We start from the raw sequence: 27,433 nt of genomic DNA on the forward strand, positions 1-27,433 counted from the left end.
TCTGTTAGGGTTGATCAGTATGATAGAACCAACCCAAAAAGAAAGAACTTATATTAAGAATGTGAATGGACCAGATTGTCCTTACAAAAGAAATAAAAGAAAAGAGCTATCCACTAATGTACACGCCTACTAGATTTCAACAAAGATAAAATTACATAACTACCTCCATCTTCTCTACACTCCCCCTCAAATTGATGTTGGGGAACAAGCACCAGTTTGTCAATAAGGAAATTATGTCGGGCTTTGCTGAAGAGATCTATCAGCTGTAGGCCCGAGGAAACATGTGGGAGAGAGATGTGACCCGTGAGGAGAAGGTCACGAATGAAGTGACAATCCACCTCAATATGTTTAGTACGCTCATGAAATACCAGGTTGGATGCAATCTTGATTGCACTCACGTTGTTAGCAAACAGAGGGATGGTGGATTAGTGATCAATGTCCATATCATGAAGTAGAGCCTTGAGCCAAACTATTTCATCGCATGCTGAGGACATTGCTCTATATCCTGCTTCAGTAGATGACTTGAGAACTGTTTGTTGTTTCTTGCATTTCCAAGAAATCAAAGAATCACCAAGAAATATACACCAGCCAGTAGTAAAATGATGAGTGTCAAGGCAACCTGCCCAATCAACATCTACATAAGCTCAGAGCTGAATAGAGGAAGAAGATGAGAAAAATAAGCCATGAGACAGTGTGCCCTTGACATAACGAATGATTTGGAGAACTGCAAAAAAGTGGGGCTGACGTGGGAACTAGCTCACGAGCTGGACAGCATAAGAAATGTCCAGTCTAGTAATAGTCAGGCAGATAAGACTACCTACAAGTTGTAGCACCAGGAAGGAGCTCACCCTCATCCTTACTTAGCTTATAGTTAAGCTCCAAAGGTGTATCCACTTGTTTAGAATCAATCAAGCAAGCAAGTGCAACTTCTATTGGTTGGCAAAATAACCTTGAGGACATCGCTGAATTTCAAGGCCAAGAAAATAGGTGACCGGCCCAAGATCTTTCATTTCGAAAGAGTTGCTGAGAAGGAGCTTCAAGTTGTTATTGTCGTCCACATCATCTCTGATGATAAGGATATCATCAACATATACCAAGAGAAGAGTCAACCCTTGTGCTCGATTAAGAGTAAAAAGAGAGTAATCTGAAGCACTTTGCTGAAAACCAGCCTCCAACACCACTACACGGAAGCGGTCAAACCAAGCTCATGGAGCTTGTTTAAGACCATATAATGTTTTCTTCAGTTTATAGTTTACACACCAAAAGAAGATTATCACAACATCCAGGAGGTGGTTTCATATAGACTGTTTCTTGTAAATGCCCATGGAGAAAGGCATTCTTGACATTTATCTAGGGATACAAATGGATTAGATCAGATTCGGATCAGGGTATATTCGAATCCGGTCCGACACTATTCATGTCAGATCCGATTGGATCTGATAGGATTCGATTTGAATTCGAATCCTATCGGTAAGTCAGACCTTCGGATCTGATCCGATCCAACTTGTTTTTCTTAAAAATTAATAAATTATTAAAAGAAAAATAAAATATACTAATTTAAATAAAGAAAAAACAAAAATACAAGTATTTTTAAATTATTTTCACCATATATACTTGTTTTCTATAAAAAAATAAATAACATAACAAATTTATAAAAATATAATATATATATTTATAAATAAATAAATAACATATATATGTATTACATATATTTATATTTATAATACATATCGAATTAGATCTTCTTGAATCAGATAGCGGTAGGGGGGTTCTGAATCCGACCTGTTTTTTGATTGGGTCCTACTATCCAACCCGTTCTGAAGATCCGAACAAGGTGATCCAAATTTGACCAAATAGGATCAAATATTGGGTCAAACCAGATAATGATCTGATCCAGTTGCACCCCTACATCCATCTGATGAACTATCCATTGTCTAAGAGTAGTAATGGACAATTGTCATTTTAGCCACTGGAGCAAAAGTTTCACCATAGTCAATCTCATACTCTTGCTTCTAGCCTTGAGCAACTAAATAAGCCTTATATCTGTCAAGAGTACCATCTGATTTGAGTTTCACTAAGTAAACCCATAGGCTACCAATGATGGAGGCATTTGGGGGAGGGAGACAAGATCCTAGATATCATTTTCCAATAAGGCTTGAACCTCTAAATCCATGGCATCTTTCCAATGCTTAACTGGTATAGCTTGGTTATAAGACTTAGGAATGTCCGTTGATGACAAAACAACAGAAAATGAGCTATGACTGGAAAAGAAGCCATAGCAGTCAGGTGGGTGAGAAATATGAGATGATCAACGCAAAGGAATGTATGAGGGCAAATCAACAAGATGATAAGAACTTACAGTAGTGATGGATGGGGAGGAATGACTAGTCACTGGTGCTAGAGGTGGAGGAGGCATAGACAATGAGCGAGCTGGATGCTTCTTGAAATAAACCTGAAGTGGCTGAGATGTAGGAGAAGGATCACCTACAAAGCCAAAATGATGTAGAATAGAAAATGATGGTATAGGCAATTTACTAACATGTTCAAAGAAGGAAAGGTTCTCAAGAAAAATGACATTACGAGATATGCACAGTCTACGGACTTTGGGATCATAACAGAGAAAGCCCTTGTGTTCCATACTATATCCCATGAATGCACACATAGTTGATTGAGCTGTTAGCTTTGTGCATTCATGGGGAGGAAGATGACCAAAGCAGACACAACCAAAGACGCAAAGCATGAACAGATTTGGTGGACAATGAAATAAGGATTGATAGGGAGAAGAATTTTCAAGAATAGAAGTGGGAAGAATGTTGATGAGATGAACAACAGTGTGGGTTGCCTCCACCCAGAAGGTAATGGGAACATGGGAATCTTGTAACAAGGATCTCGCCATACTAGTAATTTGACAATTCTTGCGCTTAGATACCCCATTTTGTTGAGGTGTACCTGGACAAGATTTCTAGGACTGAATGCCATGTTGTTTGAGATAGGTTTGAAACTTACCATTCTCACCATCAAAGTACTTTCCCCTTGAATCTGACCTCAAAATACTTATAGTGCTTTTAAACTAGGTCATAACAATAGCATGAAAGTTCTTAAATGTGGGAAGGACTTCTGACTTCTTTCGAAGAAAGTAAATCCATGTGTATCGAGTACAATCATCAGTAAACAACACAAAATATCTATAACCCAAACGTGAAATAACTAGAGACGACCAAACATCACTATGAATAAGGTGAAAAGATGTAGAAGCATGTTCAGTAGAAGATGGTCAAGGAAAAACATGACTTTTACTATAGCAGAAAGTTAAACAAAATTTATCAACATTCTTAAATGAAGCAACAATCATAAGCAAATAACTAGAAGAAAATAAATAGTCCAAGTTTTTAGCATGAGTGTGGCCCAAACATCTATGCCATAAGTGCCACACATTATTACAAGATGTAGAAGAAAAACTAGTAGTGGATAGCAAACAAGAGTCTAATGAAGCTCGCTTATTTTCAAATTCCAGGGCAAACAATATCATCAATTCCATGTGTATCATTGCTAGTGAGAACAATATCATCAACATACACGGCTAGAATGATTTTCTTAGATGACGAGTCTCTACTAAACACAGAGTGATCAACACTGCATTGTTTCAAGCCAAAATCTTGCACCACTCTACTAAAACGATCGAACCATGCCCGTGGTGATTGCTTCAGCCCATAGATAGCCTTCTTCAATCAACATACCTTTCTTGACTTCCCCTGAGAAACATACCCAGGGGGTTGCTCCATATATCGTGAAGATCACCATGGAGAAACACACTTTTGACATCAAACTAAAATAGGGGCCAATCAAAGTGGGCAGTTAAAGAAATGAGCACTCGTATAAAACCCATTTTAGCCATAGGAGAGAAGTTTTCTGAATAGTCCACACCATAGGTCTGAGTATACCCCTTGGCAACAAGTCAAGCTTTGAACCGCTCAATACTGCCATCTTGATAGTGTTTAACTGTATATACCCATCGACAACCAATGGCCTACTTCCCGGGTGGTAAGGAAGTGAGATCCCAAGTATTATTGGACTGAAGAGCATGAAATTCTTCATCCCTCAGTCACTCGATATGCTCGTGACTGATTCTTCTTCATAGTTCCCTTGGATGGCTGAACAGGGCAATCTGGAATAAAATGACCATGCTGTTTACAATAGGTGCAAACATTCTTCTTCTTACAATGAAAGGCAACGTATCCAAACCCTTTACATTTATAACACTAGGTTTTAGAGAAGTCCTTGACATTAGATTTTTTACTCCCTTGCGCAATAAAGACTGTATCAGCCCTAGAATCAATTGATTTCCCATCTATGCTTGCAGTAGTCATAAGTTTAGTTTCTTTCCTTAGTAAATCACGGAATCCAATTCTGTAAGGGTCCCTCTACTCAAAATATTAGACCTTATTATTTCATACTCAGGCCTAAGTTTCATAAGGAATCGATTCACTTTCCTCTTCTCAAAGTGTTTTTGAAGATACTTGACACACTCTAAGGAGTCTGCGAGATCAACATGGACCGACTCATACTCTGCCCATAAGTTAATGAACCCTGAATAGTATTCTTGTATCTTTTTAGCCCCCTAACAGTAAGCAAAAAATCTCAAATTCAATTTGATATTGTCTAGATAAATTGGACTGATAACAGTCCCATTGAGATACATGTGAGATACAATCGAACTCAAGATCCAAGAAACCAGTTTTCCATTGTCTAGTTTCCATTGTGAAAAGGCCTTGACATCTGTTTCATATGGTTTAATAACAGTCCCATTGAGATGACCCTCTAGACCTTTTCCTTCGACAAAGAGTCAAAATGGAACTTCCACATGCTGTAGTTGGTTCCATCAAATTTCACTGGGATGATATCAACCTTTTCGGCCATTCCAAATAAAAAATACAGTCCAGACAAAGGAATAACAGAACTGAAATGGAGTTTTCAGGTGATTAATCACTCAACTTAAATAAGAAACTGTCCAAATACTAAGGTGGATACAGCAGCACCTAAACAGGAGAGATTCCTCAAGAGAAAATCCTTGACAGTAAAGCCGAAACAATGATATATGGAGAAAACATCAGAGAAACCAGATTTATTGTGATAATAAACTCAATCCGTCTTCAGTTCAGGGAACCACAGAGATGTTCCGCCCTTGTGAAGAATCAAGCACCCTGGAAGAGTAGCAAATCAAGCTCTAACAGCTGATACAAGGGGTTGAAAATCCAAAGATAGGTTTCAGGACCGTTGAACTGAGAAAAGGGATAAAAACCCTCTAGAGCTAATCCAAAATCCTTAACACGAGACTGATAAGCAAAAGGACCGTTGAACTGAGAAAAGGGATAAAAACCCTCTAGAGCTAATCCAAAATCCTTAACACGAGACTGATAAGCAAAAAGACCCTTGGGTGACACCAACTCTAGAGACTCAAGTCAAAAGAATCAGCTGATTCACAATAGGAGTAGATTTACCAACCTGTCATGCGATTTTCTCAGGAAAACTAGGGTATTCTGTACTGATCAAAACAGTCCTCAAATACCTTCCAACCAGGAGCTGAGAATGGGAGTCAAAAGCCTGAGGATTACTCTTCAAACTGGAGCAAGAAACTGAGATTAGAGGTTGCTCTTCACGACCTGCTCTGATACCATGTCACCAGCCCAGTTCGTACAAGAGAAAACAGCAAAATTCTGGGGTGTCTAACTGAGTGAGTCGACCCACACCCCAAAGAGTCCAAATATATATATATATAATTACATAAAAGTCCTTAAAGGACTAAAGAAGAAGAAAAGACAAATAGTATACAACATACAATTGGGACTATGATAATCATGGTTTCAAATGTTGCTAATGTCGCCCGACATATGTCGATGTCGAGGCTCACTGACATGAAAATGGATGATAATATAAAAATTACATTATTTCGGTCGACATTTCCTATATTTCAGAAATGTCGACCAAATCAGTCCAAATAACCAAAAAAAATGCAGTTTTTCCTATTATGTTGACAGGATGTCAACTAATTTCGACAAGATGTCGACTAATGTACATTAATAATATTTCCATTAATAATTTCTATTTAATATTTCAAACAAAATATTTATAAAAAAGAATTATCAAAATATAAAACAAAAGAATAAATTAATTACTTTATAATATAAAACATAAAATATTAACTAGTTAGTATTTTTAAAATATTTATTAAAATCAGAAAATGTTTATTAAATTTTATAATAAATCATATTCTACATTTAATATAAAAAATCAGAATAAATTTAATAAATTTTATACTAAATCATAATTTATTATAAATTTAGTACTAAAAATCATAATAAATTCATTAAGTTTTATAAGAAATCAGAATTTATCATAATCTTAATACTACAAAAAGGAGAATCAGTTTATTAAATTTATAATAAAACATAATGTATTATAACTTTAATATTTAAAAAATCAGAATAAATGTATTTCTATTTATTAATGTGAAATAAATATATTAGAATTTATAATAAATCAGAATTAAAAATAAGAAAAGAAAATATCAGATAACCTTGTAAAAACATCAAAATGCATAATAAATCAGTAAATCGTCATTTACTAATTTGTTATTGATCTTAGTTTTTTAGCTTTATATAATGGTTGGGAATAAGATAATAGTCTAGAAATATGTATTCATGCTTCTTTTATCATTTTACAAAATATCTTTGCATATTTCCACATATTTCATAATATTTCCACAATGTCTCTAATTTTTACAATATTTCCCCTCGACATTTCTGACATTTCCGACATATGTCCTATACTTTGGTAAGCGACATTTCCATCGACATCGACATTTTAAACCTTGATGATAATACAATTCAGCATTAGGACTCTTCACAAATAGTGCCTCTTCGCCTTTTGTTCTTTGTAACATGGTGTTTTTGTCACCAAGTTTGAGCCATAATTCTCTTGATTTTAACCACCATAATTGTTTCTCTCGTCATAGCCACATCCTATATTCCTCCTTTAGAGCTTATTTGTGTTGTTGACATTCTGCATCTGAATCTCTACTGTCCAATTCCAAGAGTTGCCGATCAATTTCTGCCAAATTTGAAAAAATATCTCTGAACGAGTTCTTATTCCAAGCTTGAAGTCTCCTTAATCTTCTCAACCTAAGATCCATCCTATCCACTGCAGATCCCTAGCAATTGGATTGCCACATTTGCTGAATAATATCACTACATTCCTCCTTTTCAATCCACATGGGCATAAAATGAAAACGATTTTACTTGATTCCACTTCCATTACATGTATCTAGTAGTATAGGCCAATGATCAGAAGTTACAGCATTTAGATGAGTCACTTGAATGTTAGGAAAGAGATTGTAGAGAAGATGGGCCGAATGGCCCATAGACTGTTTGTCTTATTTTATCTCTTTATGTTCTTTGCTGTAATGGGCCTCAACTTGGGCCTTCCTTATCTCTTTATGTTTTGTTTTTTAATTATCTGCCCAACTAAGGGCCTCTCTGTAAATTACTAAAATTTAAGTTAATGAAATAGGATTAAGGGTGTAAGAGGAGATTATGTTCGAAATCTCTCTCTGAACCCTTGTTGCTGTCACCTTCTTCTTCCTCTTCTCTCTTCTTGAAACCTGATTTCTGCTATTCTCAATCAATTCTCTGCAATATTTTGAATAGTCCTTTCATTTCAAAAGGCTGTTTTTCTTGTGAGATCAAGCCAGGAAGAACTAGCCATTGAATGGTCTAATCGTTCCTGGACCCTGGTCACACCATGCGGATTATTTGACCATGTGAAAGGTGGGCCAGAGAAACCCAAATCACTCAAGCCATTCTGCTGCATTATTCTAATTAGATGATGAGAAACTCTGCTCCTGTTGTTAATTGGTCCACTATAGTCTTCAGGATCAATAATATCATTGAAATCTCCCATGATTAACCATGGAAAATCATCTTCATTTCTTCAGTTTCCAATCTCTCTCCAAAAGTCAGCCCTTCTACATCTTAATGGTCGTCCATAAATAAAAGATATCATCCTAGCTTCCATTTGCTTATAGCACTTCTCATCCCAGTAATTTGAGGAAACCATCAGTCTTAGCTTCCAACCACATATTAACCATCTTTTTCGTCCATTGGATTAAACCACTCAACCTTGTCCATATCGAATTATCATAAGGATCTGAAGTCCTCTTGCCTCATTCAGTTTGGTTTTTCAGAGGAAAACAATATCTGGATTTTGATTTTTAATAATGAACTTTAGCTCACTCAACGTTTCTTTCCCACAACAACCCCTTAGATTCCAGCTTAGTACTCACATAATGGTAGTGATTGAGAACTATGAAGAGGTAAAAGGGAAAGATACTATAATGTCAACGTACCCGTGCAAGAGATTTCCAGCATTAGTTATCCCTACTCCCTAGTGATAGAGTTTCTTCACTTAAGGCTGGATTTCTTGTTGCAAACTTTCATCGAACAGTTGGCATGCCCTTCTTATGATGCAAATGGGTTTGAGAAAACCTGATCTGGAAAACAGTGACTTGGGCATACAATAATGTCAAGTAATAGAAAAGAGCAAGATAGGCTGAGTGCCAGAGAATAGGCTGGAGGTTGTTGGAGTACAGGCTAGTTGTCACTTGAGCTAGGGGTGCAAATGGATCAGATCATGATCCGATCTAATCCAATCCGAAGTCTGACCCTATATTTTCGGATTCGGATAGCCCCATTTCGGATATTCGGATCGAATCAGATAATAAGATCCAATCAGAAATCGGATTGGATTCGGATCACCCCTATCCGATCCAAGAAGATCCCATCCGATATATATGTTATTTATTTATATAAATATATATAACACTTATATATGTTATTAATTTATTTATAAATATATTATTTATGTTGCATTTTTGTAAATTTGTTATATATATGATGAAAATAGTTGAAAAGATACTTGTAGTTTTTGTTTTTCTTTATTTAAATTGTTATATTTTATTAATTTATTATTGTTTTTAAATCAAACCAAATCGGTATCGGATCAGATCATAAAATCCGACTTCCTCATCAGATTCGAATTCATATCCATGCTTATCAGATCCGATCAGATCTGCAATTAATAGTGTTGGGTTAGATTGGATTCGGATATACCCTGATTCGAATTCGACCCAATCCGTTTGCATCCCTGGTTTGAGCGTCACACAGTTACACTGGATCTGCTTGACATCAGGCTGGATGCAGGAGTACATGCCACCAGAGTACAGGCTAGATGCTGGAATACAGGCTAGTCGCCGGCATACAGGCTGGACGCTGGAAGTTCTAACAATATCAGGCTGGTCGCCGGAAAAGTGAAGAGACAGGTAAGACAAAGTCAAATATTTGGAAGATCCCATCAGTTCAAGGGTGCCAAGATTGTTTTCAGTACTATTCCATTTTCTCTTTGCTGGGGAACATGATTTAGGATGATTCTAGTGAGATTGTAATGAAAACAAGGGTTTTGAATAAAGAGAGTTTTTAGAAGCTGTTTTGCAATGGGAAAATCCAAACGCAGATACAGATGTAGTGATACATCTATTGGAAGCACAGAGTGCTATTGGCAGCAATAAAACAGCATAGAAAAGACAGAATGAGAGATAGATATAGGGGGGAGAGGGAAAGTGTATGTGTGTAGTACTAAACTGATTAAAAGAGGGTTCCTCTAAAGACACAACAATAGGATAATAGATATAGGGGAGAGAAAGAGAAAGAAGGGAGGGATAAGTACCCATTAAAGCATTTAGCAAAAATATGTACCAATTAAAGCGCGACTACAAGATAACTATTCAACTTTACTTCCATTATCACATGTTGGCCTATACTTAAAATACAAAGGATGTGGTTGGCCAATCGCATTTTACTCTGCTTCCTACTATATATATATATATATATATATATAAGAAGAAAAACAGCCTTTTGAGAAGAAAGGACTGCTTAGAAAGTTGAAAAAATTCAAAAGAAAGTAGCAGAAATCAGAGTTCAAGAGGAGAGAAGAAGAAGAAGAAGGTGGCGGAAACTTGGGTTCAGAGAGAGATTTCCGAACATAATCTCTCTTACTCCCTTAATTCTATTTCATTAAGTTAAACTTTAGTAATTTATAGAGAAGCCCCTAGTTGAGCATAAAATTAAAAAAACATAACATAAGAAAGGATGATCCCATGATCAAGGAGATAGGATGCCAAGGGTTTTGCAAAGTATTCCTTGGCATTATTAGATCTAAGAATCTTGATCTTGGTTTCAAATTGAGTTAGGATCATCTGATGGAAAGCTTGGGTCAGAGAGGGGAACTCATCTCAAGAGTGCATAAGATAGACTCATGAAAAACAGGTATAGTCATCAACAAATAATAAGAAATATCTGTACACCCCCCCCCCCCCCATGGTGGGAGTATGGTAGGGCCCCCAAACATCGGTATGCACAACCTCAAAAGGAAGGTTGCTTCTTTTATTACTTAAAGGATAAAATGATCTACTATGTTTTGCAAGTTCATAACTTTCACATTTTAACCCAAACACTTCTACTGACTCAAACAAGTTTGGAAAAAGACTCTTTAAAGACCCAAAAGATAAATGACCTAAGCGGTTGTGCCAAAGCATAATCTTACTACAAGATTGAGAAACAAACAATTTCCCTGCTTCACTCTGCTCCCCTTGTGAATGTTCCAGCAGGTAGACTCCATTCATCTCACGGCCAATTCCAATCACCTTTTTTGTTTCCAGATCCTGAAAAATACACCGATTAGGGAAAAAAGTTACTAAACAATTTTGATTTTTAGTAATACTACTAACTGAAAGTAAGTTAGCATTGAGCTTGGGAAGATGCAAAACTGAGGATAGGGTGATGGTATCTGATAATCTAATGTCTCCCTTGCCAGAAATTGGTACAAGAGAGCCATCGGCAATAGAAACTTTGTCTCTCCCAAAGGATTAACAATAGGTGCTAAATAGAGTAAATATGCTGGTCATATGATCTGAAGCACCTGAATCTATTACCCAGGAAGGTCCAGTATTACCTGGGACAGAAGCATGGCAAGCAGTAGCTCTTGTACCTGTATGAGCAAGGGCTGAAGTAGGCTGAGCTGAATTACTAAATTCATTTTCTAGCTGAGTCAGAGCAGCTTAGACTGCAGCTAGGGTATCTAGAGGAGTGCCTCTTGTGCCTGATGAAGTTGTACTATTAGTGTTGACAGTCATATTAGCATTCCCTTTGTTATTTTTGTGCTTTGCTGAAACTAGATGAGGGTGCAACTTCCAACAGGTGTCCTTAGTATGTTTAGGTTTCTTGCAGTGTTCACATACTAAGTCCTTCTTAGCTTCCTTCTTCTCCTTATCCCCCCCCAGATTTAGGTCTAACTGCTGCCAAGGCTGATTCGAAGGGCTGTTTCTGCAACATAACCTTTCTCCTAGTTTTTTCACTATGCACTAGGGCATAGGCTTGTGATAGAGTCACACTATCTCTTGTCAACAACTGCTGTCTCATAATGTCATATTTAGAGTTCAGACCAGCTAGGAACTCAAAAACTCTGTTAGTTTCAACCTGCTTTCTATATGTTTGTGCATCTTTCTGACTCTCCCACTCAATTGTTTCAAGATGGTCAATTTCATGCCATAGGGATTTTAAGGTTGAAAAGTAAACAGAAACTTGCTTCTCTCCTTGCCTCAGATTTTTAACCTCACATTTTAGCTCATAAGCCCTAGCAACATTAAGGGGCTGAGAGTAGGTTTCCTTCATAACATCCCATATTTCCTTAGTTGTTTTGGCCCATAAGTAGTTTCGGATGATGTGTGGCTGCATAGAGTTGCACAGCCATGTCATCACCAAAAAATTCTCTTGGACCCACCTAGCATAAGTAGGGTCCTCCTTGGAGGGTTCCTTCACATCCCCTAGCAAGAAGTTCAATTTTCCTCTACCCCCAATAGCCATCATGGCTGATTGAGCCCATTCCAAGTAGTTTGATCCATCAAACTTAACAATTGTAATCTGAAAGGTGTTTTCAGTCATGTTACCTGAACCACCAGTCCCCAAAACACCTTCCCATAGGTTATTGTACTCCATTCTAAGTTAAGAAGAGGCTTTAAACTACTATGACAAGAAAAAAACTGTATTTCAAGGCTGATAACAGCCGACCTAGGACAATGATTTTGCAGTTAGATAACAATCAACTACTGTCCTGGGATTGATATCAGTCCTGAGATTTTCTATTTGTACCTCTCTGAATGAATAACAAAGTCCTTTTGAGTATCAATCTGAAGAAAAGGTACTTACTTTATGAAAAAAAAAGCCCAGAAAACTGATTGCTACCTTTAGTCTTTAAACTTGATCAATCGATTATTATCAGCACCTTGAATCTTGATCAAAGAACCAAGAAATAGCTGATTGGCACTTCCACTCTTGATCAAGAATCGATCTTGATCACTCAATTCCTGCCTGATTCTTTCTGATTACAAGAAGCTCTCTCCAATCTTAGGACAGCTGCTAAAGCCTTCTTGCAACCTCCAAGAATCAACCGAAGTAAGGATCTTTCTGAACTTTCAGCCCTAAACAATTCTCATGTGGTCGGCTGAATTAAATCCACATGAGAAACCCTAGAACTAAGGCTCTGATACCAACTTGAAAGAAGAAGAAGAAGAACTGTTTACTGTATTACAGGTTCAAAGAGGAGAGAGAGAAGAAGAGCGAAGAGAGGAGAAAAGAAAGAAGGGGTTCGGTGGTTAATGATCTGCTGTCCCATACACTTCTTTATTTATAGCTTTAGGTTCCTTACAAGAATAGGAAATAAACAAAATTAGAAACAATAAGGCCAGCTGGCCCAACTTAAAAGAAATTATAAACTTCTAATAAAAGAAATTAGAAACAACTAGGTGTAGGTACGAAACCACACACACTAAAGCCTGAGTGTGGGTATGGAACTGTTGAGGGCCCGGGAATAGGATCTCGTCACGGGTCGGTCCACGGGGAAAACCTCCTGTTTTCCCTTGTTCCTTCCTGCTCTTGATGAACCTATCTTGGCGCCTCTGGTGATTTGTTCAAGAGATCACCAACTCTCCTAACTCACTTCTTCAACTGAATATTCGATATCTCATTCAATAATGGGGTCTCCTTAAATAGGAGATTACAAGAGTCCTAATCAAAGGGAGTCTCCTTGCTGAATAGGGAGACTTCCAGTTCTATCTTGCTAAGGATAAGATAAGCTAATCCTAATCTGATAAGCTACTAACAAGATAAGATAAGAAATAAGAACAATAAGATAAGAACAAGCAAAATGAGCTAATCTAATCTAGATAAGGCTGCTGTTGCCGAACTGGGTAGGATGAGCATCACTGAATCACTGCTGTTGCTGGCGGTGGGTCAGGTGCCTGTTGCTACCGGCGGCGATGGTACGTCTTCCCGAGGAAGGCGTCCATAACATTACTCCCCTCCTGGATGACGAGCTTGTCCTCAAGCTCGAACTCTGCCAATGGGAGCCATGTGGCTTCGGCCGATGGTAAATTACACCATTCTACCAAGACTTCAACAACAGCACCAACAAAGAGCTTAGCTGACTGGTGGGGAAGCTCAGTACCAGTATCATCAGGAAACAAGTTGCATAAGATGTTGTTCTGAGGTCCTTCTTGAGAGCCATCAATCCCAACACATACAACATTCAACTTCAATAAGTATTCAAACCTCAGAGTAACCAGTTTTGCAGGCTTGGGATTTGAAACCTCATCATCATGTATATGAAGGATGATTTTGAGAGGATGAGATCGATAGATTCCTGATTGGTCAAGGTTCTCTTTTCCAGTAACCTTCTTTGGCCGTTTTCTCCTTCTTTGGCCCTCCTCTTCCTCATCGGGCGCATCATCCTCCAACTTATTCATTTCTGTATTTGTAGAAACACCATTGTCCTTAATTGCTTGCTGGTGGGCAAAGGCTTGAGCATCCTTCATGCTTCCTATAATTTCCAATTCAATACTCTCCCCAAATGCCTCTTTCTGAGCCAGCAATTGTGAGTAAATCACATAGAGTGGAGGTGGCAGTAATTCTGCTAAATTATGCTGCTTTAATTTCTTTGTATGCAGAACCCCTAGTTGGTGTTGGACAGGCAAGGATGCTTTCTTCAGAGATTTCGGGAGACTTGAAAGGAACTTCTTTCGGTGTGCAATGGTCTCCATAAGGCTTTTCTTGTGTTGCTCCAGTTTCTCATGAAGTTTGCAGAGTTCTTTTCGTTGGAAAAGCTCAAAATTAAGCCGCCTTAGCATCAGGTCATGTGCACTGTCTTTTGATAGTACAGATCCTTTAATATCTTGAGGGGCTGAACTGAAAAACTCTTCCTCAGGCACAAGTTCAATATCCGGATACTTTGACTTGAAATCTTTGCGCACCTTTATGGCTTTCACAAAATGAATTTTCTCATACATCAAATTGTGGAGCTGCAATGTAGTGAAATCTACTGGTGCCTTAGCACGTTCTGTTTCTGCTTTAACACGATCCTCTTCTAGCAATATAGAATGATTTACCTTATCCCAGTCATCTGTCCATTGATTCCGAAAAAACTGCTCGCAGCGATACAGCCAGCCTAAGGGGTCTCCGTTGCCGTTGTACGACGGGGATTCCAGCCTGCTGTACTTAGGGGATGACTGCGGCTACCGGGGCGACAACCTGCTGTTCGCCGGACGACTCCGTCAAGTCTGGTCGGCGGCTGTTTGTGGTTACAGCCCCTTCTGGATTCCTCTCCTTGTTAGAGAAATACGATTCCAGCAAGCGTCGCAGCTCCCGGACATCGTCTTTGACCTCACGAACCTCCACGCTGGTTTCCACGAGCCTATGCTCCAGTTCGTGGACCCTGGATGATAGCTGCTCCAGATCTCCCATGACGGTTGGCTCTGATACCAAGTTGTTGAGGGCCCGGGAATAGGATCTCGTCATGGGTCGGTCCACGGGGAAAACCTCCTGTTTTCCCTTGTTCCTTCCTGCTCTTGATGAACCTATCTTGGCGCCTCTGGTGATTTGTTCAAGAGATCACCAACTCTCCTAACTCACTTCTTCAACTGAATATTCGATATCTCATTCAATAATGGGGTCTCCTCAAATAGGAGATTACAAGAGTCCTAATCAAAGGGAGTCTCCTTGCTGAATAGGGAGACTTCCAGTTCTATCTTGCTAAGGATAAGATAAGCTAATCCTAATCTGATAAGCTACTAACAAGATAAGATAAGAGATAAGAACAAGCGAAATGAGCTAATCTAATCTAGATAAGGCTGCTGTTGCCGAACTGGGTAGGATGAGCATCACTGAATCACTGCTGCTGCTGGCGGTGGGTCAGGTGCCTGTTGCTGCCGGCGGCGATGGTACGTCTTCCCGAGGAAGGCGTCCATAACAGGAACCCCACACTCGTGGCTAATATATATATATATATGAACTTGCCATTTCCTTGATTCTTGCAAGTTTTCACAGCTGTAGGGGTACTTGAACCTGCACTAGAGAAGGATGGGTTGTAGGGCCCACTTTTGAAAATTCCTTCTTCCTTTTTTCCCACATCTACATCATCATATTAAAACTGTTGCAACTAATTTCATCATCACTATGTTCATTTGTCTTATCTTTTCTTGTCTTAAAGAATTATTCTTCTTCCCCAATTTCCTTCTTTCCTTTTTCTGCGTCTACATAATTGTATTAAATTCTGTTGCAATTAATCTCATTATAACCATGTCCATTTGTTTCCTGAGGGCATTACGTGACCAATTTTGTGCTGCCTATAAAAAAGAAGAGTGAGAAAAGGCAGATTATAAATGCATTTCAAGCATACCTGAACCAGTTGGGATATTTCAGCCTTCAATGAGGAAACTGTTGGAAACCTTGAAGATAAGCAAAAAGCAATCTGAGGATCCACAGAAAATGCAGTCCTAGCATATTCAACCCATTTATCTGAGCTAATTTTAGGTCGGGATGACGTGTTTTCCCTGTAAGAAATAAAACTTGAGATTGTAAATAAATAACCAAGGAACATAATTATTAAGGATATATGAAAAATATTTTTATAGTAGTATGGAAAATATTCCCTAACAAACATGAATACTGAAACCAGAAACTTGATCAAAATTACTTTGTATTTGAAGGTTGAGCCCAGACTTCAAGTCGTTCAGCCTCATGCTGGGATAGCATTAATAGTAATTGTTTCCGTTTCTCTCTTCCGACAGCATAGTTGTCTATATGGCCCCAAATGGGGTGGTATTGATCTTTCTGCAAAGGATTATCATACTCTGAGTTAGCTGCAAAAATAGTATATTTCAAATCTAAATTCATGGAAGGTAGCTGCTAAGGATGTACACCATAATTCAAGCTTATTAATTTCTACCATATCACCCAAAGAACTTTCATTCTCACGCCCCCGTTCTTTCAAAGATGAGTCCAACTGAAGACCATCTGCTCGCTCATTCAAAAGATAATGGACAAATACAGACACAGACTGTGCCTCACTCTGAGCAAAATTCTTGCTGCTTGTTTCATACCACTCAGGTTCGTAAGCAAACCAACCCAATGCAGCTCTGCAACGTCCAAGGAGACAAAGTTGAGATTCCATATGCGGATAAAAACTGCCCAAATTCTTTTTCAAGGAAAAGGTTCATTTAAATGCCAAATTAGTGAAGAATTATAAGAATTAACTGAGAAAACATCATAGCAATTAGAAGGTATCTCTCCTTCAGTTCAGCAATGAAACATTTATTTTATGTGATGTTCTACAAGAGCATCTACTTAATCTCAGATGCATGGTGCAGTGGTTTGAATACAGCCATGGCAGATGTTCCCCACATGGAAGACCCAGTAACGATTACAGGTGTGAAGGCCTTCTAGCCTTCTATCTACTTATCTGATTCTGCCATTAGGAGAAAAATGCACATCCAAGATGATATAGGATCCAATGGTGGAGCATTTTGAAAGTAAACTGACAGTCAGGAAAGTGAGATACTTGTCAAACAGAGCTAAGATGACTATCATGAAAAGAACTTTAGGAAACCTACCTACCTATTCTCTATCTCTATTTCCTATCCCTGCTTAAGAAGTTAACATAGTTGTCAAAATGATGAGGCCAAAAAAAAAGTGGAAAGAAAGAAAGAAAAAAAGAAAGAATGTAAAAGAAGAAAATAAAAGTGTGAATATATTCTGTTTTGCATGTGTTAGTGTTCGGTCTGCCTGTTAGACTGATAACAGTCAAGGAAGAGAGAGAGAAGAGAGAAGGAGAGAGAGAGAAAGGAGAAGAGCAGAGGAGAAACAAGGAGAAAAGATTCTGGTTCGAATGAGAGAAAAAGTTCACTCTCCCATTCGGCCAGATGTATTTTATATTACTAAAATAATGTGGAAAAGTCACATATGCCCCTACTTAAGTATGGACATTAAATCTAACATAAACTTACACATCAGCACCTAAACACAAGCACAGAGACAAAATTACCCCTACATACTCGACACTAACACCCCCCCTCAAGATGGAGAGTATATATCATATAATCCCAGCTTGTTACATATGTAACCCACTCTCCCCCGACTCAACCCTTTAGTAAACAAATCTGCCCACTAGTTCCTGTGTCGACATATGCAGTGTCTATCACTCCACTCAGCACCTTCTCTCTAACAAAGTGACAGTCAACCTCTATTTGTTTAGTAAACAAATCTGCAGCCTGATTGTCACAGTAGAGCTTCATTGGAGTATCAACAGTGTATCCCATCTTCTGTAGAAGGTTCCTTAGCCACACTAATTCACAAGTAGTATGTGCCATAGCTCTATATTCTGCCTCTACATTGCTTCTTGCACAACTGTTTGCTTCTTGCTTTTCCATGTCACCAGATTACCCCCAAGAAAAGTGCAATAGCCTGTGGTAGATCTCCTATCAGATACAAAACCGGCCCAATCAGCATCAATATATCCTTCTATTTCAAGTTTTCCACCACTTCTGTATATCAAACCGCAACCAGGAGCCCCCTTTAAATACCTCACAATCCTTATAACCGCATCCCAATGTGGAACCAGAGGTTTCTGCATGAACTGACTTACCACACTAACTGTGAATGAAATGTCTGGTCGAGTGATGGTTAGGTAGTTTAGTTTACCTACCAGCCACCGGTATTTGCCAGGGTCTTCAAACACTGCACCCATATCACTACTCAACTTAGTGTTTGTTTCCATAGGAGTTTCAGCTGGTTTAGCACCTAACAAACATGTTTCTTCAAGCAAATCAAGAGCATATTTCCTCTGACACAAGTTAATACCATGCTTGGACCTTGCTACTTCTATCCCCAAGAAATACTTCAATTTACCAAGGTCTTTGTCTGAAAATGATCTTGCAGAAAGATCTTCAACCTGTCAATGTCCATTTTATCATTCCCGGTAATGACAATATCATCTACATACACCACTAATAGAATCTTCCCTGCCTGAGAGTCATGACTGAAAACGGAATGGTCAACTTGGCACTGTTTCATACCAAACTTCTTTACTACCTCACTAAATCTGCTAAACCATGCTCGAGGAGACTGTTTAAGCCCATAAATGGCCTTCAGTAGCCGACGCACCTTACCATCCTCCCCCTGAGCAACAAACCCCGGTGGTTGCTCCATATAGACCTCCTCGAGCAGATCACCATGCAAGAAGGCATTCTTGATATCAAACAGATAGAGGGGCCAATCATACATCGTAGCAAGAGAAATCACAACACGGACTGAACCAATCTTAGCAACCGGGGAGAAAGTCTCTGTGTAATCAATACCATAGGTTTGGAAATACCCTTTGGCAACCAATCTAGCTTTTAGACGCTCTACACTACCATCAGGTAAGTACTTAATCGTATAAATCCACTTACAGTCAACAGCCTGCTTACCAGGAGGAAGAGTGGTGAGTTCCCATGTATGATTATGAGCCAGAGCTGAGAGTTCTTCTTCCATTGCACGACACCATCCTAGAGAGGCAAGGGCTTCCTGGACATCCTTAGGTATAACAACAGAGGATAACAAAGAGATAAATTGGCAATGGGAAGTGGAAAGGTGAGCCAGTGAAACATAATTAGAAATAGGATGAAGAGTACAACTGTGCTTACCTTTCCGCAAGGCAATGGGAAGATCAAGATCAGATACTGGGGTCGGGGCTGGTGTGGTAATAGCTACCGGATCTGTCGACGATGATGAAGTTGGAGGAGGTGCTGGTACATGTGGGCGATGTGTATACACGTGATGGATCGGTGGTCGTTCAACAGGTGGTGGCACCGGAGGCAAAGACTTGGTCACTGCGAGAACAAGAGGAACAGAGTCCACAACTGGAAGAGGAAGGGGAGGAGGTGATGAGGAGGAAGAAACATCACCAGACCCCAAGAAGAACGGAGTAGACTCAAAGAAAGTAATATCAGCACGTACAAAGGGACATCGAGAACTAGGGTGATAACACTTATACCCTTTTTGAGTCCGGGAATAGCCAAGGAAGATGCACTTAATAGACCGTGCATCTAACTTGTCCATTCTTGGCCCCAGATTATGAACAAAACAAACACATCCAAAAACTCGAGGAGAGAGAGGAAACGGAGACAAGGTAGGAAACAATGTGGTGAATGGGGAATGACCATCAAGGATAGACGTGGGCATCCGGTTGACCAAGAAGTAGGAAGTAAGCACGCAATCACTCCAAAAGGATTTGGGAACATTCCTGTGATGCATGAGGGACCGAGCTGTTTCCAAGAGGTGACAATTCTTTCTCTCAGCCACCCCATTTTGTTGTGGGGTGTAGGTACATGAAGTCTGATGGATAATGCCATGTTGGTCTAGGTAGTCCTGAAATGATGAAGAGAGATATTCACGACCATTATCAGAACGAAAAATTTGAATGTGAACACCAAATTGGTTGCGAAACTCAGCATAAAACTTTTGGAAAATAGTAAACAATTCACTTCTTTCTTTCATTAAATAGAGCCGCATCATCCTTGAATAATCATCAACAAAAATGACCAAATATTTATATCCATTGTATGACATCACTTTATAAGGACCCCAGACATCTGAATGAACCAAAGAAAAAGGACTCGATACACGATTATCAATTCTAGGACTAAAGGGAACACGATGATGTTTCCCCAACTAACACGACTCACAATCCAAAATAGAAAGATGACACAATGAAGGAACCAAAGACTTCAAAACTTTCAGTGAAGTGTGAGCTTAGGAGTTGTATTCGAAGTAGTAGAGAAGGGAAGAAGACTTCTGAAATGCTGTGAATGTCGAACTGAATAGCTCAGTCGACAATACTGTTATTTATATTAGAATGTAGTACAATGATACAAGGAATTATTGGAATGCCCCTGATTAGTGATGGGACACCCAGACAACTTAAAAACATTAAACAGGCTTAGGCCCATTAACATAGGCCCAGTACAGGATAACTTAAACTTAAGTATAGGCTAATAAGAACTCTTATCAGTCGAACACTCATACATAGAGAGACTTCAATCCAACACTCCCCCTCAAGCTAAGCATGGATATCAATCATGTTTAGCTTGCCAAGTATGTCCCTAAACTTTGCTGCTGCCAGCCCTTTAGTCAATACATCTGCAATTTGCATCTCAGATGGAGTATAAGGCACATAGAGTTCACCCGAGACAATTCTCTCTCTAACAAAGTGTCGATCAATCTCAATATGTTTTGTCCTGTCATGCTGCACGGGATTGTTGGCAATGTTGATGGCAACTTTATTGTCACAATACAGCCTGAGAGGACCTTCAGCCTTAATGCCAAGCTCATTAAGAAGAGTTTTGAGCCATAAGAGTTCAGCAACCCCGTGGGCCATAGCTCGATATTCTGCTTCTGCACTTGATCTAGCCACTACATTCTGCTTCTTACTGCGCCATGTGACCAGGTTTCCTCCCACAAATGTACAGTAACCTGAGGTTGATTTTCTGTCTCCAATAGACCCAGCCTAATCTGCATCAGTGTAGGCTTCAGGTTCAAGTCTATTGTTTTTCCTGAATAGAATTCCCTTCCCTGGGCAAGTCTTCAAGTACCTGAGAATTCTTTCAACTGCTCTCATGTGAGGGATCTTTGGTGAGTGCATGAATTGACTGACAACATGCATTGCATAGGCAATATTTGGCTGAGTAAGGGATAAGTATATCAACTTTCCTACCAAATTTTGGTATCTTTCTCTATCACAGTAGTCCTCACCCATTGATTCTTGTAGGCCATGGTTCTGTTCTATTGGAGTGTCTGCTGGCCTGCATCCCATCATGCCTATTTCCTCTGTCTCTTCCAAGTCATTCCCGGTAATCACCATATCATCCACAAACAATGAGTGCCATAAGCTTCCTATCTTGTCTCCTTGTAAACAAGGTATGATTTGCACCACTCTGAGTGTACCCCACTTTCTTCATGGCCATACAAAGTCTCTCGAACCATGCCCGGGGAGACTGCTTCAAACCATATAATGCTTTCCTTAGTTTACACACCTTCTTGCCAACATCATAGCCTGGTGGAGGTTCCATGAATACCTCTTCATGAAGATCACCATTTAGGAAGGTATTCTTCACATTCAGCTGATGAAGTTCCCATGAGAAATTTGCTGCTAGTGACAATAGAACCCGGATTGTGTTGAGCTTTGCTACTGGGGCAAAGGTTTCTTTGTAGTCAATTCCTTCCTTTTGAGTAAATCCCTTTGCCACAAGTCTGGCCTTGTACCTCTCGATTGACCCATCCTCCCTGTGCTTTACTGTAAATATCCACTTGCACCCAACAGTGCCCTTCCCCTCTGGCAGGTCCACTAATTCCCAAGTTCTTGCTTTCATTAGGGCTTTCATCTCTTCATTCATAGCTTCTTTCCACCTTGGATCAGATGCTGCCTCTAAATACCTAGAAGGAACACATATAGAGGAAAGAGCAGACACAAAGGAGTGATAGGCAAGAGATAAATGTGAGTAAGAAACAAAATCAGCTATGGGATGTTGGGTGGTACAAGAACGGAAGGTTTACGAAGAGCAATAGGGAGATTCAAATTCGAAGTATGTGAGTCAGAATTACCTTGAATTGCAGAGACAGATTGATCTGAGTCCAACTGGTTGCAGTCATGAGGTTGAGAGCCTTTTTTCCTTCTGTTGTATGTAAGTATCTCCTTCTGTTGCCTACTGGAATCTTCAGGAGCATCTGCTGCATCAGGAGTAACTGGCACATTTAGAGCTTTACTAGGTTGACCCGGAATGTCACAGCTAGGAGTAGTGGAAGGTGATGGAAGACCTGAGTCAGATAGGGGAACAAAAAAGGAGGGAGAATGAGAATCCTCTTCCAATCCACTAGTCTCCCCCTGAAGAGGATTCTGAGAAGATTGGAAATAGGGTTGAGACTCAAAAAAGACTACATCTCTGGTGACATACTTTTTCTTGGAGATAGGATCATAACACTTGTACCCCTTTTGTGTAGAAGAGTACCCCAAAAATATTCCCTTTGTAGCCTTGGGATCCAGCTTGGTTTTCTTTGGATCCTTCACATGTATAAAACATATACAGCCAAAAACCCGTGGGGGAAGAGGAAATTCTGGAAGAGTGGGACACAAAACAGAGAAAGGGGTCTTCATACCCAATACCTTAGATGGCATCCGATTTATCAGGTATGATAAAGTGAGTAAAGCTTGAGACCAGTATTGCTTGGGCACTTTGTGCTGAAATAGTAGGGCTCGAGCTGTCTCCAATAGATGTCTGTTCTTGCGCTCAACAACTCCATTTTGCTGAGGGGTATTAGCACAGGATGATTGTTGTAAGATGCCAGCATCATCCATGAATGAGTTCAGGGATTTTTCAAAGTATTCAGCAGCATTGTCTGACCGGAATTGCTTAATCTTCTTATCAAATTGTGTTTCAATCATCTTGCAAAAAGCCATAGTTATCCGTGGTACTTCATCTCGTCCTTTTAACAGATAAATCCATGTGCACCGAGAATAATGGTCAATAAAACTGATAAAGTAACGGAATCCATCAATGGAAACAATGGGTGAAGGTCCCCAAACATCTGAATGAACCAAATCAAAAGGAGCTCGAATTTCATTACTAGAAGTTGGATACACTGTTCTACATTGTTTTGACATTTGACACACATCACAAATTAAACTCTGACTTGGAATGCCCTTAAACAATTCGGGAAACAACATTTCTAATGAAGAGAAAGACACATGACCTAGCCTAGCATGCCACAGATGCAACCTAGCTATTAACTCAGTAGACGTTCAGGACTGCTATCAGTCTTGAACCTTAATGGATTTCAGGTTCAAAAATAGAAGAAAAAAGTATAGAGAAAAGAGGAGAAAGAGAGAAGAGAGAGCAGTAGAACACAAGAGTTGAAAGGAGGAACAGAAGCTTAATGTTCTACCGCTGCCACTTTATTTAGTATTTATAGGTTATGCTCATTACATGGAAAGGACAGATCTGCCCTTAGTATTTACATAACAAATAGAACAAAATAAGACTGAAATAAATAACAATTGAAATAACTAATTGACCACCAGCTAACCCTAGAAAGACTAGAACACCTTCTACCCTACGAACATAGTGGGACCGTAGCTGTGGGGCCCACATCAGTGTTCTCTACACTCCGCCTCTAGCTTCTTCCTTGGTACAGCTTTGGTGAGGATATCTGCTAGCTGCATGTTGGAGGTGTTGTACGGGAGACACACTTCTTGTGATGAGACCCTCTCTCGTACAAAATGTTGATCAACTTCAATATGTTTAGTTCCGTCATGCTGCGCCGGATTGTGTGCTATATTAATAGCCGCTTGATTATCAAAATACAGCATCAGAGGCTTCTCATACTCAATACCCAACTCCTCAAGTAGTGATCTCAGCCATAGAATTTCAGCCACTCCATTAGCCATTGACCTGTATTCAGCTTCAGCACTAGATCGGGAGACAACACTCTGTTTTTTACTCCTCCAAGAGACAAGGTTACCTTCCACAAGGGCACAATATCCAGAGGTAGACCTTCTGTCATCAACACTTCCAGCCCAATCGGCATCCGTATAGACCTCCACCTTCATGTGGTCATTATTCTTGAACAGTATACCTCTACCCGGGCATCTCTTCAAGTATGCTAATATTCTTTCTGCTGCAAGAAGGTGCGTGGTTCTAGGAGAATGCATGTACTGACTGACAACACTAACTGCATAACTGATATCTGGCCGAGTGAGGCAGAGATATAGGAGCTTTCCCACTAATCGCTGGAACATAACTTTGTCTTCAAGAGGCTCCCCACTCTCTGCACTAATCCTATGGTTCTGTTCAATGGGTGTATCCACAGGCTTGACACCTAACTTTCCAGTTTCCGCCAACAGATCTAGAACATATTTCCTCTGAGAGACAAAGATCCCTTGTTTACATCTAGCAAAACCTCAATACCCAAAAAATACCGTAGTGCACCAAGATCTTTCACCTCAAACTCTTGATGAAGGAGCTATTTGAGGGACTAAATCTCATGATTGTCATTTCCTGTCACCACAATATCATCAACATATACTGCAAGTAGTGTCAAAGAGGACTCCACCCTCTTGATGAACAGTGTATGATCTGACTGGGCATGTACATAACCGAACTTCCCAAGGGCTAGTCTGAATCTATCGAAACCAAGCTCTAGGTGACTGCTTCAAACCATACAATGCCTTATTGGGCCGGCAGACCTTCTTACCTGTCTCTGTATCATAGAATCCAGGAGGCAACTGCATGTAAACCTCTTCCTGCAGGTCTCGATTCAGAAAAGCATTTTTAACGTCCATTTGGTACAAAGGCCAAGTGTGGCTTGTTGCAAGAGATAATAGAACTCGAATGGTGGTCATCTTGGCAACCGGGGCAAATGTCTTCAAGTAATCTATACCATAAGTCTGGGTGAATCCTTTTGCAACTAGCCGAGCTTTGTACCTCTCAATGGAGCCATCCACATTGTGCTTCACAGTAAATACCCATCTACATCCAACTGGTTTCTTTCCTTTGGGCAAATCAACTAGCTCCCAGGTATTATTTTTCAACAACATCCATTTCAACTTGCATTGCACCTCTCCACTCCGGGACTGATAGGGCTTCTTGCACTGTTCTTGGAATAGGGACATTAGCAATGGAAGTAAGATAGGACTTGTAGGAGGGAGATAGGAGATCATAGGATAAAAACTAGGAAATGCAGTGGGCTGTAGATGTGGTGCAATGCCATTTTCCTTTACGGATGGCAATGGGAAGGTCAAGGTCGTCTGCAGGGGGTGAAGTGGCAACAATGGAAGGAGTATCTGTGGGCCTTGGGACAGTAATACCTGGACTTGGAGCCGCAGAAGAGGTTAGAGCTGGCCTGGACTGCTGATGACCGGGATCAACCTGCCTGCATCACCTGTGATAGACTCTCAACTCCTGATCCCTCTGACCACCCTCACTACTGTAGCCCTCATCACCCAATAGAATAGGTAAAGGAACAGCCCCAAAAGTATTAACCCTACCCTCACTGCGCTCCCCCTGAAGAAAAGGGCCCAAATCCCCACTCTCACTGCTCTCCCCCTGAGGAGAAACCCGAGAATAGTAGGGTGTCTCCTCAAAGAAAGTGACATCCATGGAGACACTTCTACCCTGAGATAGGATCATAGCAGCAATAACCCTTTTGAGTTTGTGCATAACCAAGAAAGATGCATTTGGAGGCCTTGGGTTCGAACTTGGAGTGATGGGGTTCGAGAAGCTGAACAAAACAGGTACAACCAAATGTTTTAAGGGGAACAGTAAACAACTCCTCATTTGGGTATAGAAGAGAAAAAGGAGGTTTCATATCAAGAACCCGGGAAGGAACCCGATTAATAAGATATACCGCCGTGAGGATAGCATCACCCCAGAAGAGAATAGGGACATTGGAGGTAAACATAATATTTCTAGCCACCTCCAAGATGTGCCTATTCTTCCTTTCTGCAACCCCATTCTGCCGAGGTGTATGAGGGCAAGTGTTCTGGTGGATAACCCCATGATTAAGAAGGTAAGATGCCAATGGCTTAACAAAGTATTCCTTTGCATTATCAGATCTAAGAACTTTGATCTTGGCATCAAACTGGGTTAGGATCATTTGGTGGAAGTTTTGGGTCAGGGCGGGAACCTCATCTCGTGAACGCATAAGATAAACCCAAGAAAACCGAGTATGGTCATCAACAAATAACAAAAAATATCTGTACCCACCCATAGAAGGGATGTGATATGGCCCCCAAACATCAATATGCACAATATCAAAAGGACTATTACTCAATGAATAAGAGTTTCTACAATGTTTAGCAAACTCACAACTTTCACATTTCAACTGGGACAACTCAACAGACTCAAATAAAGTAGGGAACAAACTCTTTAAGGACCGAAAAGACAAATGACCCAATCGGTTATGCCAAAGCATAACCGGACTCACAATCTGAGAAACAAGTGACTTCTTATCCACTGACTCTTCCTGACGAGAACTCTCCCCGAGCAGATAGATCCCATTTGTCTCACGGCCAGCCCCAATCACCTTCTTCGTCTCTAGGTCCTGAAAAACACATCGGTCAGGGAAGAAAGTTACTGAGCAGTTCATATGTTTGGTAATACTACTAACTGAAAGAAGGTTAGTATCAAGTTTAGGAACATGCAAGACAGAAGACAAGGAGATAGTATCCGACAGTTTGATGTCACCCTTGCCAGAAATAGGGACAAGAGAGCCATCAGCAATAGATAATTTATCCCTACCAGAAGATAAATGATAAGTGGTAAACAATGAAGGAAAGCTAGTCATATGGTTGGATGCACCTGAATCTATTACCCAACAGGGTTCAGTAGTACCTGGAGCTGAGGCATGGTAGGCTGAGGCTCGAGTACCTGAATGTGCGAAAGCAGATGTGGTAGGGGCTGATGGTGACTGCAGTGACTGAGCTGAGTTGCCAACTTCCTTTTCCAACTGTATTAGAGCAGCCCAAACTGCAGCTAAGGTCTCTAAGGGTGTGCCTCTTGTGCCAGACGAGGATGCTGAATCAGTAGTCACGGCCACATGAGCATTACCCTTCTTGCTTCTCAACTTTGCCGAGACCAAATGAGGATGCAGCTTCCAACATGTTTCTTTTGTGTGTTTAGGTTTCTTACAATGCTCACATACCACATCCCTTTTATCTTCCTTCTTCCTATCCCTCTCTGAATCACCCCCTGATTTGGGTTTAACAGCTACAAGGGCCGGTGTAAGGGGTTGGGAGTAAGTTTCTTTCATAACATCCCATATCTCCTTGGCTGTCTTTGCCCACAAGTAATTTCGGTTGATATGAGGCTGCATAGAATTACACAGCCATGTCATAACCAAGTAGTTTTCTTGGACCCACTTGGTATACATGGGGTGTCCCTTGGGGGGTTCTTTCACATCTCCCA

At 40.0% G+C, this 27,433-nt stretch overlaps 2 protein-coding genes across 6 annotated transcripts in view; both read right to left on the minus strand.

Annotated features, from left to right (window-relative positions):
• Nucleotides 1-27,433, minus strand: part of LOC104608021 (phosphatidylinositol 4-kinase alpha 1-like) — a 139,209-nt gene that overhangs the window by 17,092 nt on the left and 94,684 nt on the right. For all 5 annotated transcript variants that reach the window (XR_016085420.1, XR_737043.3, XM_088902939.1 and 2 more), the window contains exons 15-17: nt 16,387-16,576; nt 16,135-16,271; nt 15,838-15,991 (exon numbers count right to left, since the gene is read on the minus strand). Coding sequence is in view for 3 of the 5 variants with exons in the window: in XM_088902939.1 (XP_088759065.1) it covers nt 15,838-15,991; nt 16,135-16,271; nt 16,387-16,576 (481 nt within the window). In the remaining 2 variants the exon portion in view is untranslated. The remainder of the gene's footprint in view (nt 1-15,837; nt 15,992-16,134; nt 16,272-16,386; nt 16,577-27,433) is intronic.
• LOC148792034 (THO complex subunit 5B-like) lies at nt 5,193-15,409 on the minus strand. The gene is made up of 4 exons (XM_088902976.1): nt 13,553-15,409; nt 10,654-10,771; nt 9,040-9,456; nt 5,193-5,446 (listed from the first exon to the last, which is right to left on the minus strand). Exons 1-4 carry the CDS (start codon nt 14,447-14,449, stop codon nt 5,193-5,195), a joined length of 1,686 nt encoding a protein of 561 aa, XP_088759102.1. The 5' UTR covers nt 14,450-15,409.

The sequence above is a fragment of the Nelumbo nucifera genome, chromosome 4 (assembly GCF_055504915.1).
Source record: "Nelumbo nucifera cultivar China Antique chromosome 4, China Antique-T2T, whole genome shotgun sequence".
Taxonomy (NCBI): Eukaryota; Viridiplantae; Streptophyta; class Magnoliopsida; order Proteales; family Nelumbonaceae; genus Nelumbo; species Nelumbo nucifera.

Coding starts and splice junctions, on each gene's coding strand:
- LOC148792034 (XM_088902976.1), bottom strand. CDS start 14,449: ATGTATGAGAAAATTCATTTTGTGAAAGCCATAAAGGTGCGCAAAGAT. Junction 10,772..13,552: donor GTGCTGTTGTTGAAGTCTTG/GTAGAATGGTGT, acceptor TGTATTTTTCAG/GATCTGGAAACAAAAAAGGT. Junction 5,447..9,039: donor TCTGATCCGATACCGATTTG/GTTTGATTTAAA, acceptor TTGAGTCTCTAG/AGTTGGTGTCACCCAAGGGT.